This window comes from Ranitomeya variabilis, chromosome 3 (genome assembly GCF_051348905.1).
Source record: "Ranitomeya variabilis isolate aRanVar5 chromosome 3, aRanVar5.hap1, whole genome shotgun sequence".
In the NCBI taxonomy this organism is placed as follows: Eukaryota; Metazoa; Chordata; class Amphibia; order Anura; family Dendrobatidae; genus Ranitomeya; species Ranitomeya variabilis.
Window position 1 is genome coordinate 725,211,096 of NC_135234.1, and position 20,189 is coordinate 725,231,284.

The 20,189-nt window shown below is 41.6% G+C and overlaps 1 protein-coding gene across 1 annotated transcript in view; it reads right to left on the minus strand.

The window, feature by feature from the left end:
* MICU2 (mitochondrial calcium uptake 2) overlaps nucleotides 1-20,189 on the minus strand; it is a 303,165-nt gene that overhangs the window by 160,332 nt on the left and 122,644 nt on the right. The window contains exon 2 of the mRNA XM_077298382.1: nucleotides 12,312-12,456. Within this exon, the coding sequence (XP_077154497.1) occupies nucleotides 12,312-12,456 (145 nt within the window). The remainder of the gene's footprint in view (nucleotides 1-12,311; nucleotides 12,457-20,189) is intronic.

Sequence of the window (20,189 nt, forward strand, 5' to 3'; positions counted from 1 at the left end):
TTCCAATCTTCTACTGTCCAATTTCGATGAGCTTGTACAAATTGTAGCCTCAGTTTCCTGTTCTTAGCTGAAAGGAGTGGTACCCGGTGTGGTCTTCTGCTGCTGTAGCCCATCTGCCTCAAAGTTCGACGCACTGTGCGTTCAGAGATGCTCTTAGGCCTACCTTGGTTGTAACGGGTGGCGATTTGAGTCACTGTTGCCTTTCTATCAGCTCGAACCAGTCTGCCCATTCTCCTCTGACCTCTGGCATCAACAAGGCATTTCCGCCCACAGAACTGCCGCTCACTGGATTTTTTTTCTTTTTCGGACCATTCTCTGTAAACCCTAGAGATGGTTGTGCGTGAAAATCCCAGTAGATCAGCAGTTTCTGAAATACTCAGACCAGCCCTTCTGGCACCAACAACCATGCCACGTTCAAAGGCACTCAGATCACCTTTCTTCCCCATACTGATGCTCGGTTTGAACTGCAGGAGATTGTCTTGACCATGTCTACATGCCTAAATGCACTGAGTTGCCGCCATGTGATTGGCTGATTAGAAATTAAGTGTTAACAAGAAGTTGGACAGGTGTACCTAATAAAGTGGCCAGTGAGTGTATACTCTAGTATAAGCCGAGAATTTCAGCCCATCTTTTTAGGCTGAAATTGCCCCTCTCGGCTTATACTCGAGTCATTCCCAGGGGTCGGCAGGGGAGGGGGAGCGGCAGCTGTCTAATCATACTCACCTGCTCCTGACACGGTCCCTGCACATCCCTGGTTCTCCGGGTGCTGACAGCTTCTTCCTGTGTTGGGCGGTCACATGGTACCCCTAATTACAGTAATGAATATGGACCCGACTCCATCCCATAGGGGTGGAGCTGCATATTCATTACTGTAATGAGCGGTACAGGTGACCGCTCAACGCTGGAAGAAGCTGTCAGCACCCGGAGAACCAGGGACGTGCAGGGACCGTGCCAGCAGCAGGTGAGTATAACGGGGGCATTGTGCGATATTCACCTCTCCTCGTTCCACCGCCGGGCTTCGTCCTCCGCATCCTCTGTCTGTGACGTTCAGGTCAGAGGGCGCGATGATGTGTTAGTGTGCGCGCCGCCCTCTGCCTGAATAGTCACTGCGGAGGACGCTGAGGAGCAGCGGGCAGCGACGAGAGGTGAGTATGTCATTTTTTTTTTTAATTGCAGCAGCAGATATACTGTACAGTTAATAATATCAGCATAAACTGCATTTTATGGGGCTATAATCTACTTTTATGCAGCATTATATGGGCAAATTTCCTATGGAGCATCTTATGGGGCAATAATCAACTTTTATGCAGCATTATATGGGACAAATGTTTCCATGGAGCATCTTATGGGGCAATAATCAACTTTTATGCAGCATTATATGGGGCAAGTGTCTCTATGGAGCATCTTATGGGCCATTATTAACCTTTATGCAGCATTATATGGGGCAAATGTCTCTATGGAGCATCTTATTGGGCCATTATTAACCTTTGTGCAGCATTATATGGGGCATATTTTAATATGGAGCATCTTATGGGGCCCATCATAAACTTTATGGAGCATTATATTTGGCGTATTTTGTATAGAGCATCTTATGGGGCCCATCATGAACTATATGGAGCATTATATGGGGCTCCTGATTCAATATGGATATCAAAAACACTTAACCTACTGATATATCAATTTTACTTTTATTGGTATCTATTTTTATTATTACCAGTAGCTGCTGCATTTTCCACCCTAGGCTTATACTCGAGTCATTAAGTTTTCCCAGTTTTTTGTGTCAAAATTAGGGGTCTCGGCTTATACTCGGGTCGGCTAATACTTGGGTATATACGGTATTTGCATTCACAGATTTTGTTATACACGTTTATTTCCTTTGTGTGTATTAGAACATCACATAAAAAAAGAAAAGAGGCAGATTGAACATCATTTCACACAAAACCCCCAAAATGGGCAAGACAAAATAGTTGTAAGCTTTCCATAATTGTGGGTAAACAGCTTTGTTTGAAACATGTGATGCTCAATCAAACTCACTTGTGGCAAGTAACAGGTGTGGGCAATATGAAAATCACTCCTGAGAGCAGATAAAAAGGAGAGACGTTGACTCAATCTTTGCATTGTGTGTTCCACACTCAGCATGGAGTACAGAAAGAGGAGAAGAGAACGGTCTGAGGACTTGAGATACAAAATTGTTGAAAAATATCAGCAATCTCAAGGTTACAAGTCCATCGCCAGAGATCTTGATGTTTCATCATTCATGGTGCACAACATAATCAAGAAATTTACAACCCATAGCATGGTAGCTAATTTCCCTGGACTTGGACGGCAGAGAACAACTGATGAAAGCTTGCGAAGCACTGCAGAGTTCTTAAGTGCCCAGCTATGAGTCCGGATCTAAATCCCATTGAACACCAGTGGAGAGATCTTAAAAAAAAATTGTTGTTGGGAGAAGACGCCTTCAAATATGAGAGATCTGGAGCAGTTTGCAGAAGAAGAGTGGTCCAAAATTCCAGTTGAGAGGTATAAGAAGCTTGTTGATGGGTATAGAAAGCGATTGCAGTTATTTACGGTATTAAAAAGGGTGAGCAACCATAACTGAAGGGTACAAACATTTCTGTCCGACCCATTTTGGGGGTTTTGTGTGAAATTATATCTAATTTTCCTCTTTTTTTTTTTCCCCCAAATACACACAAACGAAATAAAACGTGTAACAAAATGTGTAACTGCAATAATTTTCTAGTAGAAATACTTCATTTTCTGGAACAATTTCAAGGGTGCCAACACTTTCGGCCATGACTATCTTATCAGAGAAATCCGCTTGTTTCTCCATTTATTAGCCACTTCTTCTCACATCCATTGAGTTCCTCATTAACGCTGAAAAAAAAATCCCATACCAACATATATTTTTGTAACTCATTGTCTAGTTGCTAGTTTTTTTTAATTGTGTATTTTAGTTCATTCTATATGAAAAAAAGATTAAGCATTTCATTTATATTGTCATTATTTCATCCATTGGTGTAGACCTCCAGATTCCTGAGGGATCACATTACAGCTGCCCTTTGAATTCAATTGATAGAGAGGGGCAGAGAAAGAAGCAGAGAGAGTGAAAAAGAGTGGTACAAACTCACACATGCTGTTGCCTTCTAGTATTATTTTACCCCAGTACTGGATTCACAGCTACACTGTTGTGTAATGCCCTTCATGTTGCAGAGCAAGAATCCCTCATGTCTCTGTGCACTCTGTATGGGTGAAAAATGTAGGATGCGAGTCATAAGGGTAAGAAATCTGAGACTCACAGCAATTCCTCATGACTATTCATGCAACTAAGCCATATTTCTGATTCATGCGGCCTTGTGCAAAAGTTGAGAAAATAAGAAAAATTACATGAGCACGCCAGTCCAAAGTACAAAATATTTGCCCTCGCAAGATGCATTTTGATCAAAAGCATCGGGGGGCCTTCCCTCCCTGCTTGACAAGTCAATAGCAAGGGAATGAAGTGGGCAGCTGATTATCAGTTAATGCAGTGGAATTGATAGGCCTGTAAATATTTTCCCAGGTTATCACAGGGGCAGTAAATATCTTTGCAGGTGTGATTCAGCCGATTGAAGCACCAGAATTTTGCTAATTTCTCTTTTGTACAATCAGAAAATCAGCAATAAAAGCATTCTTTCTGTATGAGTAAGAAAGGTGTTCAAAAAAATGTCACAAAAGATGAAACGGAAGCAAAGCAGGTTCAAGATCAGTGAAGACGCGAGAGCCAGGGACACATTTTATGGTCTCTGCCGTATTTGAAGTGTGGCCCATGCCTAATCCAGACATATATGCTTATCTTTCCCGGCAGAAGTCAATCCATCAACGATGGCGTAACGCTGGCAGGAGCGGTGGGGAATTCAGCTCGCAGAGGACTTGCTGGTATTCGCTCAGCTCTTCTGATGGCTCAGACATACTGTAGAACACTTGGCCGCGATCCAACTAAAGCAAAGGCCTCGCACAACCGATCAACAGATTGGGATATCATTTTGCTTCATACTGTGTCATCTTGGTTCTAACTTCAAGGGATTCCATCGTGAAAAATCACATACCTTGAAATATATGGTGTAGACGCGAAGTCCATTGTTACTAGCTGCAAACAACGCCGCAAGTTTTTCCACTTTTCTATTCCTTGTCTTCAACCTTAACTGAAGTGGAATTTCTTCCATCTTGTCCCGATAGTGTCTCTCGCAAAAAAACATTAACAGAAAAGTGTTGCTTGAAAATTTCCTTCTTTCAATAAGTGTCTGGAGCCAAAGTTGAGAACACCCAGGCTTCACAGAGACACCATTCCGTCTACACGCCATTGGTAATATTTAGAATAAAGCCCCCTTCCCTCCCCAACAAGAAAAGCTTAGCTAAAACTCATGGCCGTCTGCATTTGCGATAAGCAATGAACACACGAACAATAGGACTACAAATTTTTATTTTTTAAAGTGACTTAGTAAATAACTTTAAAAGGATTCCATATTTTTGGTGAAGAACGTACACGGCACCAAGATGTCTATCCTTACAGAGAGTGATGATACACAAACGTCAAAGGGCCAACCTGCCTAGGTATATGCTCTGTTCTTTTACTTTCTTTCGTAGCACCCCCCCCAAAAAAGGCATAGGAACTAATGGACCTTAAAAAAAAGCACAGTGTGAACCTAACAAGCCATCACTGAGTCCTGAACGTAGAATATCCTTCATCTTCTGTGAACAATCCTACTGATTGGTGTGAGAAAATTTCCATAAGGCAGGCAATACTGGGACAGCGCCCTGTAGGATTTTCTGTAGAATTGGTGCCGTCTTGGGCCAGAAATTCCTATGAGGGTCAGTTAACAAGACCGAATGCTCCACACCTGAGAAAAAATGTCAGATTATTCTTATCAGTTTTTCTCATACGGGAAAAAAAAAATAATTTCCACCTTCTCCATTCCGTTTGTCTATGAAAAATGGACTGTGCTTGGATATTAACCGAGTGTGATTTTTTTTTTACCGACCCATAGACTTGCATAGTTGATTTTGATCTGACTCGCGGATCAACATTGGACATGTCTTTTTTGCAGTGAAGTCAGTTCAAGGAAAAATAAAAAATCAAACAAAAAAAATCGGATATGTGCACCGCTGCATAGAATATCATAGGTACGAGTTTCATCTGTGAAAATCACGGATAGCTCTCGTATGGAAAATCGATAGTGTAGGACTAAAAGTATCTAATGATCCACTGAAAATTGTGCAAAATGAAATAAACTCTCACTTGGGACAGTATGGAACCATGTAAGGTGGAGCTACCCAACGGGAATATTCACATTTCAGATATCTGTTGCAGGAATTGACATTAATAAAGCATACCCCATCCCGGTCATACGCCTCTCACCCAGCCCGGTCATATGCATCTCACCCAGCCAAACGAGATCTCACACTTTGCACTGACGAGGTGCAGTACCCCGAAACACAGTGACTGCAAACTGAGATTTTGGCTTTTATCTTAAGTCATGTGACAAAGCTCGTTAGAGGGTCGATATTGACTTTTAGGATTGACACTTTCTATAGGTGATGAATGAGTTCTAGTCCTCTTCCTCTCTGAAGAGACAATTTGCAATGAAGCATACAGAATGGAACGGGCTTTAAACCATCAAACATTCTGCAGCATGGAGTCTAAGAATTCGGAGTTTTAGGTATTTTGTGTTAAAGTATTACAGAGGAGGGAACCGAAGAAAACGGGCATTGTCTTGTAAAAGTTGAGGACAATTTATTCCGTCCAACTACTGTAACTTGTTATCTACACTGTTTGTTCCTTCCTTATTTAACTACGGATTTCCTCATTAATTTGTTCCATGGCTAATAAATTATCCAGAAAATCAACAGGAAGAGTGAAAGCTAACACAGGGCGAAGAGGAGATATTCTGTTATTCTGCTAAATACAACAATGTATTTGTTCTTTATTTACTTTATCAATAGATAGATGAAAAGTTTATTAAAAAAAAAAAAAAACTTTGGGAAATAATATTTATTATAATAAATACAGCATTTTAGGTCAAGACGAGAAACACAAGAAGGGGTGACTGTGTTAAAAAACAAACAAAAAACAACAACTAAAAATAATAAGACTGTAGAGAGCTAGACGGCAATAAAAGCGGTCAGCGTGCTAATAAAGACCTGAGGTTTTCATATGAATATTCACCTTATTAGATGGGAATTTATTACTCCATCGATGCCAAATTTCTGCAAAAAAATAGTTGCAAAATTTGGTGTAATACGTACCTCAGCTAAATTATGTCTATGGCCAAATTTATTGGGGCAAATTGATAATTAAATAGACTCTTAGAATAGTCATACTACACTTTAAGGTGCATTCACCGCTACCGTTATGCATCATTAAATGACCGCCTGTTGGAAACGCGTTTGCCGATCGTCGGGAAAATTAATAGGCTGTTCACACAGGCAGACTGAGCTTCAGGGGCACGAAAAAGGACCAGTAATACATCGCTCTGGTTATTTAGGCCGTGCAATCACTGTTTATACATGTAGATGCGCTGCCAAAAATAATGATCTTTTGGGCAATCCGAAAGGTCCTTTAACGTGAAGAATGAGCATTTTGCTAATTCATTGGAAGCCTGTTTACACTGCAAAACTATCATGAAACAAGCGTTTCTAGGATAGCTCATTCCCAATAGTCTTATAGCATAAAAATTCATCTTTCTAGGGCCAGGATAAAAAAAAAAAAAACTTGCAATTTGCGCCTTTCAGTTGAAGTCTGCAATCTGGTTCATTACAACATATAGAACCATTATTTTTGCATATGTTTGCCATTTTAGCCATTTCTAGGGGGGTCCTAAGCACCCAACTAAAATAGGGCCAATGTGCACATAGGGTAATAAAGTTTGGGAAGAGAAATAATAGGATGAAATTCAGCTTCCCTAGTTGGATTGTTCTCGGCACAACTCCCTCAAGGGCATGTAAGTATCAGCTGCTGCATTCTCAGAATCCAGAATGATGGATGATCTTCAGCAAAATGATTGGAAATACATTGAGATGTCGACCGATGATTTACTACACTACTGGATGCAAATAAATCTTCACACGAGAATGCGGCCCAAAATGTATGTGTAGTTTATTTATCAACGCGTTTTGGGGTGCAATTTTGTCTTGAGAAAAGGGATCGTACAACCTCGAAACGCGTTGATAAAATACATATACATTTTCCACCTCATTCTTGTGTGAAGATCCATCTGTATCCAGCAGCGCAGTAAATCATCTGTTGACATCCCTATATATTTCCAGGAGTTTCCTTTTGTTATACACGGGACAGTTGTGCCTTAGTGGACGCTCCACAGACTCACACCATAGCCCACACCCCGACACCAGTGCAATCCATCAGGCTGGTGTTAGGGGTCGAGTTCCTGCCTCTGCACAGGGGGAATCTCGGGCCATCTCCGCTGCGGTCTCCCATTCTTCTCCTGCCGCAGTGGAGCCTGCTCAGCGGAGATGTCGGTCCCAGCGTCTTGCTCAGTCTGACTCTGTACAAAGGGTTACTGCTGCTTTTCCAGCTTCTGCCATTCAAGTCAGTGCTGGGCAGCGGCGAGCAGACGCTTCTGGGACTAAGTCCTGCTTTTCTCTTTCTGAGCATGCCCAGAGTAAGATCTCTCAGTGGAGATCGAGGGTCACATGCTTGGATACTGCAGCTAAATCCATTGGTCCTCCAGGAAGGTCCTGTAGGTGCTCAGGCTCTGTAGCAGCCTCTCATTGGTCCTCCAGGAAGGTCCTGAAGGTGCTCAGGCTCTGTGGCAGCCTCTCATTGGTCCTTCTTGGAAGGTCCTGTTCTTGCTGCAGCTATTTAAGGCTCTCATGACCGCACGGCCATGCGCTAGTATTGAATCTGTTACGTGCATGCGCCAGTGTGGTCATTTATGTGTGTTCAGGGACTCGGCTGAAATAAGCCCCTAGAATACCGGCTCCTCCGGTGAGGAGATTGTGTGCATGGATTTGGGGCCCCGGCAGAAATAAGCCCCTAGAATACCGGCACCTCCGGTGAGGAGATTGTATGTTTGCATGACCACAGACTGCTCTCTGATGGGCAGTTAACCTGTGCTCCTGTGAGGCTAACAGGGCGCAGAGCTTTCCTTTCTTGGCTACTCTGTGAGGTAACAGAGCTAGTCTATACCGCCAAATAGTGCCACCATTTACTAGCAGCAGGTTCCCCTGCACGGTGGACCCCGGGCTGCGAACGCATCAATAATAATAAACATCTATATTTACTCGGTGCGTTCCGCTAGCCCTAACAGCTGGAATAGAATTCATGGGACTAAAGAGGACCGGACTGGAGCTGGAAGCTGGGGAAGACTGCGATTGGTGAAAATATTACATGGGCCCCCAGAATGTATTTCACTGGTGGGCCCTCGGCACCCCAGCCCTACACTGCTCTCAGCACCCAAGTATGACAGTAATGTAATCGCCCCATGCCCATCATGTGGACATAATTGTGAATAACTACCTAATCCTAAAGGTCCGTGTGTGAATGTTCACTATCATACATATATAACATGGGGTAATAAAATAAACATAATGAATGACAGGCTGGCAGTTTGTTTTGGTGCTCGTTATATCCTTTCCTGATAACACAATCATTCCCTTCTTGCTTTTGTTGTACTTGTCATGTGAAAAACATTTTTCGCACAATGCGTACGGAAAAAAACAAACAAATCAAATGTCTAAGGAATGTGATTGGGGAAATTCCTTAAATTAAAGCCAAGATTCAAGCTTCATGTGAGATTACAGAACAAACACCACATGGGAAATGACGTTTATAGAATAGGCATTAAAAACACTGACTCTAAACATACAAAATATCTCACTCCGCAGGTGTATAGCATACAAATACTAACAAAACCCAAAGAGGGACAATTTATGAAGTCAGAAAAGAGAAAAAAAAACGGGGTTATACGTTCCAACACCCACAAAATTACATAAGGTGCTGACTCCTCGTCAAACAATAAGGACATTATTAGAAGTTACCCCTGTAATTGATCTCATTTGATTGTCTATCTGCAGATCACTTTATTTACAAATGATGTCGTCTTATCTCTGAAAATCTATCCAGAGTGTCAGACAATAGACGTCTCCCTTCCTCTAACTTGAAGTTGACGGTCTGCTGTCAGGTTTAATTAATTTCTAGTAGCAGAGACACAAATTATGGAAAATGAGGGTGGGGAGGGTCTGTCTCTCTACAAGAAGTGGGGAGGGTCTGCCTCTCTCTACAGGAAGTGGGGAGGGTCTGCCTCTCTACAGGAAGTGGGGAGGGTCTGCCTCTCTACAGGAAGTGGGGAGGGTCTGCCTCTCTCTACAGGAAGTGGGGAGGGACTGCCTCTCTCTACAGGAAGTGGGGAGGGACTGCCTCTCTACAGGAAGTGGGGAGGGTCTGCCTCTCTCTACAGGAAGTGGGGAGGGTCTGCCTCTCTCTACAGGAAGTGGGGAGGGTCTGCCTCTCTCTACAGGAAGTACATAACAGAAAGGCAGGCTATCAGTTCACAGCAGGTAAGCCATAGAACAATAGCTGTCGCAATGCATGGTTGGAAATGAGAGAACAGAATTTCCAGTATCTATAGTGCTGGCAGAATGCTGGTAAAGAGAAGTTGTCCACTTAATAAGAGTGAACCGCAAGTAACCAACATGAGAGTGGTATGTGCACCAAAATCAGTTTTATCTTTGCACTATGATTACAGCAGAGAGACCATTTATAATTTAAGTTAGTATAAGCACTCCCGGTAGAGAGAGAGAAAAATATATATATATTATATGTACATACACTAGATGGTGGCCCGATTCTAACGTATCGAGTAGTATTCTTGAATATGCATGTCCACGTAGTATATTGCCCAGCCCACGTAGTATATTGCCCAGCCTATGTTGTATATTGCCCAGCCACGCAGTATATTGCCCAGCCCACGTAGTATATTGCCCAGTGACGTAGTATATTGCCCAGCCACGCAGTATATTGCCCAGCCCACGTAGTATATTGCCCAGTGATGTAGTATATTGCCCAGCCACGTAGCATATTGGCCAGTCACGTAGTATATTGCCCAACCACGTAGTATATTGCACAGCGACGTAGTATACAGCACAGAGCTACGTAGTATATTGGCCATAATTTTATCATATGTCCATAAATAGTGTTGTGCACACCTCAAAAGATACATACTAAATCCAGCTACCCATATATAGATATTATGGGAAAAGGAGGCTAAGGCAAAAATGTAAAAAAATATATTTTAATGAGAATATTTAAAAAACATAATCAATGTACAACAGGAAACGTTCTTATTAAAAAATATATATACCCCGGGAACAACCTCTAGGCAGAACACAGACTAATCCAGAGAATGTGATACAGTATATCAGTCCAATATATTTTTTTACATTTTTGCCTTAGCCTCCTTTTCCCATATCTATATATGGGTAGCTGGATTTAGTAGTATATTGGCCAGTCACGTAGTATATTGCCCAGCCACGTATGTCACAGGTTAAAAAATAAAAAATAAACATATACTCACCTTCCAGGGACCCTTGTAATCCTGTCGCCTCCTTCTCGCGCAGGACCTGTGATGACGTCGCGGTCACATGACCGTGTCACGGTCACATGACCGTGACGTCACGGCAGGTCCTTCTCACAGACCATCCTTGCCACCGGAACCTGCCGCTTGCATGGAGCGGTCACCGGAGCGTCGCGAGGAGCGGGAAAGGTGAGTATATAATGATTTTTATTTTTTTTTTTTATTATTTTTAAACATTAGATGTTTTTACTATTGACGCTGCATAGGCAGAATCAATAGTAAAAACTTGGTCACACAGGGTTAATAGCAGCATTAACCCTGTGTGAGCAGTGACTGGAGGGGAGTATGGAGCGGGCGCCGGGCACTGACTGCAGGGGAGTAGGGAGGGACTAATCGGACTGTGGCCGTCGCTGATTGGTCACGGCAGCCATGACAGGCAACTGGTGAGACCAATCAGTGACTTGGATTCCATGACAGACAGAGGCCGCGATCAATGAATTTCCGTGACAGACAGAAAGACGGAAGTGACCCTTAGACAATTATATAGTAGATATATATATAAATATATATACACATAAATACACTGCTCAAAAAATAAAGGGAACACTTAAACAACAGAATATAACTCCAAGTAAATGAAACTTCTGTGAAATCAAACTGTCCACTTAGGAAGCAACACTGATTGACAATCAATTTCACATGTTGTTATGCAAATGGAATAGACAACAGATGGAAATTATTGGCAATTATCAAGACACACTCAACAAAGGAGTGGTTCTGCAGGTGGGGACCACAGACCACATCTCAGTACCAATGCTTTCTGGATGATGTTTTGGTCACTTTTGAATGTTGGTTTTGCTTTCACACTCGTGGTAGCATGAGACGGACTCTACAACCCACACCAGTGGCTCAGGTAGTGCAGCTCATCCAGGATAGCACATCAATGCGAGTTGTGGCAAGAAGGTTTGCTGAGTCTGTCAGCGTAGTGTCCAGAGGCTGGAGGCGCTATCAGGAGACAAGCCAGTACACCAGGAGACGTGGAGGGGGCCATAGGAAGGCAACAACCCAGCAGTAGGACTGCTACCTCAGCCTTTGTGCCCAGGCGTTGTACAGTAGGGAGGTCATACAGGCACGTGGAGGCCACACACAATACTGAGCATCTTTTCCTTGTCATGAGGCATTTCCACTGAAGTTGGATCAGCCTGTAAGTTGATTTTCCACTTTGATTTTGAGTATCATTCCAAATCCAAACCTCCATGGGATATTCATTTTGATTTACATTGATAATTGTTCTGTTTTATTGTTCTGAACACATTCCACTATGTAATGAATAAAAATCTGCAACTGGAATATTTTATTCAGAGATATCTAGGATGTGGCAGTTTAGTGCTCCCTTCATTTTTTTGAACAGTGTATATATGTAGGGCCTATAGTGTCCAATATATGGCCAGCTTAATAGTTTATGCCATTAAGAAAGTACCTATAATACACATGTAACTACATTCCGAATCTTCATTCTGAATATATATATATATATATATATATATATATATATATATATATATATATATATATATATATATATATATATATATATACACACACACACACACACACACAAGCATGGACCTCTTTCTGAGCCTAGCATTTACATACCACAGAAAAGAAAAGAGACAAATTAAACATTTTTGCAACTTGAAGCCATGTATTAATAAAATGTGATAGAATTGATGTAATGAGACTTACGCTGCAAATTCTCAAACATTACAGAGAATAGGAAGTCACGTGGGGTCATGTAATACTCTCCATCATAGGCCAGAGAGGCAAAATGCATAAAGCGCTGCTTCCGGAGAGACTGCTTTTCTTTGACCTCGTCAACGATATCTTCACTCTGCAAAATAAAATAAAATAAGCTAAATATGGTTTGTCATTCCCTAGTCTGCTGCATCTTCAAGAGTCTAACAAACACCAAGAGGATCGAGCCTAAAAGTGTGCAATTACTTCTAGACATTTTAGTAAATGTCTGAACAATTGTTATTAGTTGTACGAACAATATAATCACATGTACAAAGCTTCTGTTTTTTATTGTATCCTTCTGCAGGGAGTTCAAAAAAACAAGTTAAAATAAACCTGATATAATCTGATATCAGAGTAGTAGTAATATAATATACACTTTTTACCCTTTATGATGGGCAGCAAATGAAGATGTTAGAAACTGAATTCTCTCAATATGTTAAGTGTTAGATGCTCTTTAACAATAAAAACTAAAGTTGTCTAAAGCAGATCTGTCAAAAGATTGTATAACCTGATTAGACTGGTGTACTTACATTGAAAATCGGTGCCAGAATGGCTGTAAAATCCATTATGAAATTTTATATTCAATCCTCAGTGTCCCTCCTCCTGCTAAGCTCCCGCACTGCTCAGTACATGCTGCACCGGTCAGTCAGACTACGTGGTCAGTGACTGAACACACAAACTCATAAAGATCTCTCATTCTACAACTGGACTCCTAAAATGCTTGTTTTAATATTAATATTACACAGTCATTCTGACATGGATCATCCCATTAAGCACATCAGGCTCATCAGGTCTCGGAAATCTATTTAAGTTTTTATTGCGATATATATTATGAAAAAAAGTTGAAAGTTTAAAAGTGAAATTCTTCAATTGCAGAAAGAAAAAAACTCTTCAATAGGAGCTTAAAAAAACAACTCTCAAAACTACCCCTAAATCCAAGCTTGTAGAAAGTTGTGCCAACAGCAGATTACATACAAGGAGCTCGCATTACACAATGCACAAGTTCTGATTCTTATAACATAAATCTGATGTTTGATAATGAATTTTGTGACTTTTGAAACATGTCACGGAGAAATCTCATCATGACAAATGTGCAATCTAATCCGTGTAACACGATTCTGTGCCGTCTCTCTGCATAGAAAGCAGCCATCATGTGCTGGGCATGTACCGACAGACGCCGCGGACGGTGAATCACACAGCCGGAAATTGTGGGTCAGCGTTGGTGCAAAACTGGAAACTGCACAGGGAGAAGCCAAACTACCGGATACTGCAAGACGCTGCACAGGACGAGTAATCCAAGACCAAGCATGGTGTGAACGAGCGTTTATAACACTATTTCCTGATCACGAGACCGAGGAAACGATCGGACGTTGTCTGATTGCATCTTTTATGGTTCTTTGCAAATTTTTATTTTTTTATTTTTTTTAATCAGCAGCACGTGGTAACAGTGACTTACTCAGTAAGGAGGTTGTATGTTTATTTTAACGCTAGTTAGGATGTCTTTGCAAAACAAAAAGCAGAAATCTGTATGTGCTAAAGGATTCCGACTTTCTCAAAAGTTGAAATTAAAGGGGTTGTCACTACTTTGACTTTTTTAAAAACATTCCAGCGCTGTCTGAAAATTCCATAAATCGCATACCCTCACTTACCAATCCACCAACAACCCTCTAGTACTTATAGCCTGTAGCCCTGTCAGTCTCTTTACTTCTTTTTCTGGCAGTGATCACCAGTGATTGGTTTAATTGGTCACAAGTCCGTAAAAAAACAAGAAAAATGATTCTTCAAAATCTAGAGAATACAGAATTCTAGTAGGAAAAGATGGTCCTGATTAATTGGGAAAGCAAGTACTTACTAATCTGACATGTCAGAAGTCACAGGTCCTATAAAAGGCAAATTTGATCATAGACAAGGTATAGTAATCAGTCACTGGGGCAGAGTTGGACCAGGAGGCACAAGACAACTAGTCCTCAAGTGATAATCTCCAGATGATAAATCATTGATTGTATTGAAACAGAGCCTAGTAAGTAACATTGCTGGAAATAAGGTCTCTGGCGATACAGATCAAAAGCCTGCTGGCAGATTCCCTTTAAAAACGACTGATGGGTGGGAATGTCATGTGTTGGACCTCCAACAATGTTGAATTGATGACCTATCACAAAGATAATAAGATCATAAGCTTGGAGAGCCTCTTTAATGGCAAATTAACTTATGCAAGGAAATATGCCCAGTTGTCATCTAAAAAAAATATTTTAAAAACATTAACAGTAGAAGACCTTCAGTTATCGATTAGAGGAAGACACTCCTTTAGAGCTCCAGCTTCACGAGTCAATACTATAAATCGCCATCAGCTTGGCTTCCAGGATATTAAACTCACAATATTGCCAAGGTCGGGAGCCCTTCTGAAATGGGTCTTACTGGGAAAATGAGGGGGCATTTAGGCACCCATATTAGTACAAATTATTACAAGTCCAGGTCCATCTATGGGTCTGAAGACCCAAACGGCCAGATTCGTATATCCCTATTCCCTTAATAACCTCATTTGAAACTGGTATGTGACAACCACACTAAGTCATTTTTTTCTTTCTAGCATGTACATTTTTTTTTACATTTGTAAAATGCACTTATTTCCATAGCTTGGAAGCTATTCATCAATCCAATTATTTTAAGTGATTTCACCTCATAAAAGAGCATGAATCAATTACGGGACCTTCTTCTTTATTTTGGCATAAGCAGTTGTAGTTTGATCTTAGTCCTTCACAATAAAACATTTTTTTCTGAAGGTTTCATAAATATGATAGAACAAAAAAGAAGGTAAAAAAAAGGATTCAGTTTCAATTCCTTCACTTGCTGAAAGATGAGTGAAGCTTGTAACATAACTCGTCTTAAGTACTGTAACTTCAGCTGGTGGCTATCCCATTCGAGAAAGTTCATCTGTCCAAAATGCCACAACTGGACCCATTTATCTCATTTTATCTACAGCATCTCTCCACATAAAAATCAGTCTTCATTCTCAAGACCCTCCAGAACAAAACTGAACACCATGACACGTCTTCAGAAGGATGTCTGCAACATGTCTTGTCTTCCTTTTTTTGGAGCTCTGTCATCCCACTGTTTAACGATGACGAATGGTTCTCTTTTAGAACTTACAGTCTTGATTTTCTCCATACTTCAAAATCAGAAAATCAGTTGCTCATCTCCCATGGGAGCAATGGGTGCGGCATGCTGAAATCCAATATGCCTGGTCCTTCCAACCCTTCCTTAAATCTTCTAAATCGGGAGTCTGGCGACCCCAATATAAATTAGGTTTGGCCAACTGTGACCACCTACATATGCAATTTAATTCAGGTGTCAGATTTTGGCATCAATTCTTGAAGACATTTGGAGATGTACCCATCTGTAGTGGAGATGGGCTTCCTATAAGTGGGAGGCATACACAGTTGTACGTCTTAGAAAAGATCTTCTGACCGAATGTACTAAGGTATCAAGTCATGCATCAAAAATTATCAATTACATATTTCCCAAACTGTGAGGTGCCCCCTACTTATTGGGGAGGTGCAGCAGGGGAGTTTGTATTCACAGAATAGGTGACAAGGTGCACCGGCCTATTTCTCCTACAAAAAAAATACTAATAAATGTGAAAATACCAATAAACTGCAATATTACATAATGAAAACATGGAGAGAACTCATACGTGAAAAACTGATCTCTGAATGATCTCTAAAACAAGCCATCACCTATGTGCAGGTGATAACCTGCTGAATGGTGGGGGTTCGACCACTGGGAAAGTCACAGATTGGCAGAGTTTTTAGCACCCAACTGATGGGAAACTATTATCCCTGGGCACTGGGTTTGCAACAAACAAGTCATGCCAGACAAATCTAATTTTCTTCTATGATGGAATCACTGACAGTGTAGATCACGGAAATGCGGTACATATAGTATATGTCGACTTCAGCAAAGCATTTGATAATGTATCTCATACTATCCTTATTGAAAAAATGATCAAGTGTGGGATTGACAAGGCTACGGTTAGTTGGATTCATAACTGGCTCAGTGATCATACTCACAGAGTGGTAATAAATGGTTGCACACCCAATTGGAAGAATGTTTCAAGTGAGGTACCACAAGGCTCTGCCCTGGCCCCAGTGTTGTCCAATATTTTTTATAAATTATCTAGATAATGGAACAGAAGGTAAACTAATCAAATTTGCACACGATGCAAAGCTAGGAGGGATAGCTAACACTAGAGAAGACGGAAAGGATTCAGAAGGGTTCTGATAAGCTTGAACAATGGGCAGCGACTAATAGAATGGTATTTAACAGGGAAAAATGCAAGATTCTACATCTGGGCAAGAAAAACAAATTACATCTATAGAATGGGAGGAATAGAACTAACCAGTAGCACATGTGATAAAGGCTTGGGTAATAATAATAGATCACAGACTGCACATGAGTCAACCGTGTGATGCAGCAGCAAAAAAGGTAAACGCAGTTCTAGGATGTATTTAGGGAAGCATAGAGTCTAGATCACATGAAGCCATTATCCCCCTCTATTCCTCCTTGGTCAGGCCTCATCCGGAATACTATGTCCAGTTCTGGGCACCACATTTAAAAAAAAGACATTGAAAAACTGGAGCAAGTTCAGAGAAGATCCACCAGGATGGTGAGCGGAATGCAAACTATGTCCTACGAGGAACGGGTAAAGGATCTGAGAATATTTAGCTTGTAAAAAAGAAGGCAAGAGGAGAAGAGGAGACTTTCTAGCTGTCTACAAATATCTGAAGGGATGTCACAGTGTAGAGAAATCATCATTATTCTCATTTGCACGTGGAAACACGAGAAGCAATGGAATGAAACTGAAAGGGAGAAGATACAGATTAGATATTAGAAAAAACTTTTTGACAGTGAGGGTGATCAATGAGTGGAACAGGCTGCCACGAGAGGTGGTGAGTTCTCCATCAATGGAAGTCTTCAAACAGAGGCTGGTCAGACATCTGTCCGAGATGGTTTAGTGAATCCTGCATTGAGCAGGGGGTTGGGCACAATGACCCTGGAGGTGTCTTCCAAATCTATCATTCTATGACCCCTGTAACAGAATGGTGCGGCATGTCAGATGCTTGACCCTGCTCCATTCATTCTCTAAGGGACTGCCGGAAAAATCATTGCGCAGCCCCATAGCAAATGGATGGAGCGCAGGTCGAATATATGTAGTGTCGCTATATTCTGACGGGGATAAAAGTTCTCTGTTCTGTTGATCAGTGTGGTTTACCAAGTAATTTCTAGGGATGAGTGAACAGCTTTGGATAACTCCTTATCCGAATAGCTATAGCGCTTACAGAAAAGCTGCATCGGAAACCTGGATCGCTCCCGATAATCAGCTGTTCGGTGCGGCAGCTGCATGTGTCGCGGCTGTGTGACAGTTATCGGGAGCACTCTAGGGTCAATGCAAAAATGGAAACTGCATAGTAAATTTTTTTTTTGCTCTATTTTGGTCAAAGACAATATATACCACAGTGGCATATGTTGGAGCAGAGAGACAGAAGTGTTGACCACGTACACTTGCGTGTCCTCAGCCACCAACATATTCTTGAAACCACTAAGTGGTAGGATGAATGCTATACAATGAATTTTATTTATTTTTACTGACTTTTATAGCGCCACAGCGCTTTACATTCATCATTGGCACGGTCTCCATTGGGGCTCACAATCTAGTTTCCCTATCAGTATGGTCTTTGGAGTGTGGGAAGAAATCGGAGAACCCGGAGGAAACCCAGCAAACACAGAAAACATAAAAACTCCTTGCAGGTGTTGTGCTTAGTGGGATTTCAACACAGAACCCCAAAACTGCAAAGCTGCAGTGCAAACCACTGAGCCACCGTGCTATATTTGTAATTATTCACATGCAAAGAATGTTTATTATGTGAAACCGCAAGGAATTGTGCAGATTATATAGGTCGCAGTGTGTAGAACAGTGAAAGATATGTAAAAAATGTCTATGTCAGACAAATGTAAAACATAATAAACATTTATATTTTCAGTAAAACTATGCAAAAAGGGAAAAAAATTCTGCTCTGAAAAACGATTTCTTCATTTAAAATATGTATTTTTTATTTAAGGAAATAACAAAACTAAAAGAAAGCAGAGAGTGAAGGGGATTAGGAGCAGGGCAATCATTGCCTGATTACTGATAATGACCCTCGGCCTGATAGCACCTGTACAATCCATGACCTCACCTGAGTCACTGAAGGAAGGATGTCTTCATGTTACCCACATCCCACGTTTCAAAAGATAAATAATTGGAGGAATATCCCTTTTATTAGACGTCTGGGGAAAAGATCAGGCCTCAGGGCGTGTAAATACTGAGCGGTAAATCCACATTTGTCATGTTCCCTGCACTTGATGATTCCCCCCCCGTCTCCTATAATATAGTGACTCTGCTTAATGATTATTTTGCTATAAACTATCAGAAGAGCCCTACAGCTGTCATCACTGGAAAACAAAGGCGGCTAATTGAGAGCGAGCAGATCTATCTTGTGGCTTCATGGAGACACATGGCGTGAGAAACACACCTGTCAAGAGGAGGCGATCCTACGCGGCACTCCAGAGCGGGCCGCTCACTGGGAACAGTGAAATTCTACAACTTCTCAAGTAGACAGAGAGATTTTCCAGCTCCAAAGTTCGAGTCCCCGTTGACATCTATGGAGTTTGGGTTAAGGTACAAGTTCAGGTACAGTTCTGGTACCCGTACAGAGCGTTAGACTAAAGTTTGGTCGAACCCGACGAACTCAAACTTCCACGGGTCCACTCATACCTAAAGAGGAGCGATCACTTATCACAATTTTTTTTTACCTGGTGTAATTGCGGATGTTCTCCTGAGCCTCTCCTTTCCGGAGATATAGCCATTCTCCCCTGTATATACCGTATATCTACGCCCACGTAGAAGAGATGATGATCATGTCAAGTTGGCTAAAAACAGAGTTAGACTTAGGCCGCGTTCACACGTTGAGTATCTGGTCAGCATTTTACATTTTTATTTCTAAGTCAAAACCAGGAGAAAAACATACTTTATAAGCCACCGGGGACCAAGACAGCTCTAGTCGGAAAGGTGGATCCCCGGTGGTCGGAAAGGTGGATCCCCGGTGACTTCTCCCGCTCGCTGCCCTGGATTGACAGGTCTTTGTCTATGTGCCGTATAGATCAGGAAAAAAGGATGATCGAGTATGTTGCGCTGCTGGTAATAAACAAAGATATTCAAAGGATCTCATGTTTGCAGGAAAAGAGCGGTTTATTCTCAACGCATTTCAAAGTCAATCCAACTTCTTCATCAGGAGAACCAGGTCTATAGGCAGATACTAGTGATGAGTGAACGTGCTGGGATAAGGTGTTATCTGCCAAGCTCGGGGGCTAAATGAGTATCTTCGGCGTTCTCGAACAATATGTTTGAGTCCCCACACCTGCATGTTTCATGGCTGTTTGATATCCTCAGTGCATGCACGGGTTGCCTGAGATCCATGCATGTGTTGCTGCTGTCGAGAAGCCGCGAGACATGACGACGTGGGGACTTGAACATATTATTTGAGCACGCCGAAGACACTCGGTCACTAGCAGATACCCGTTAATCCAGGGCAGTGGGTGAGGAGAAGCCGCTGGGGACCCACCAGCCCGACTAGTCTACAGCGCAATCTCGGCTCCTAGTGGAAACGTTTCATAGTCAACCATAGCTAGCTGACATCATACAGTCTGTGCCATGGATTGGGAAGCAGGTAACAGCTGTTGGGTTCACTTTAAGTTAAAATAAATAAAAAATAAAAATAATTGTTGGCCAAT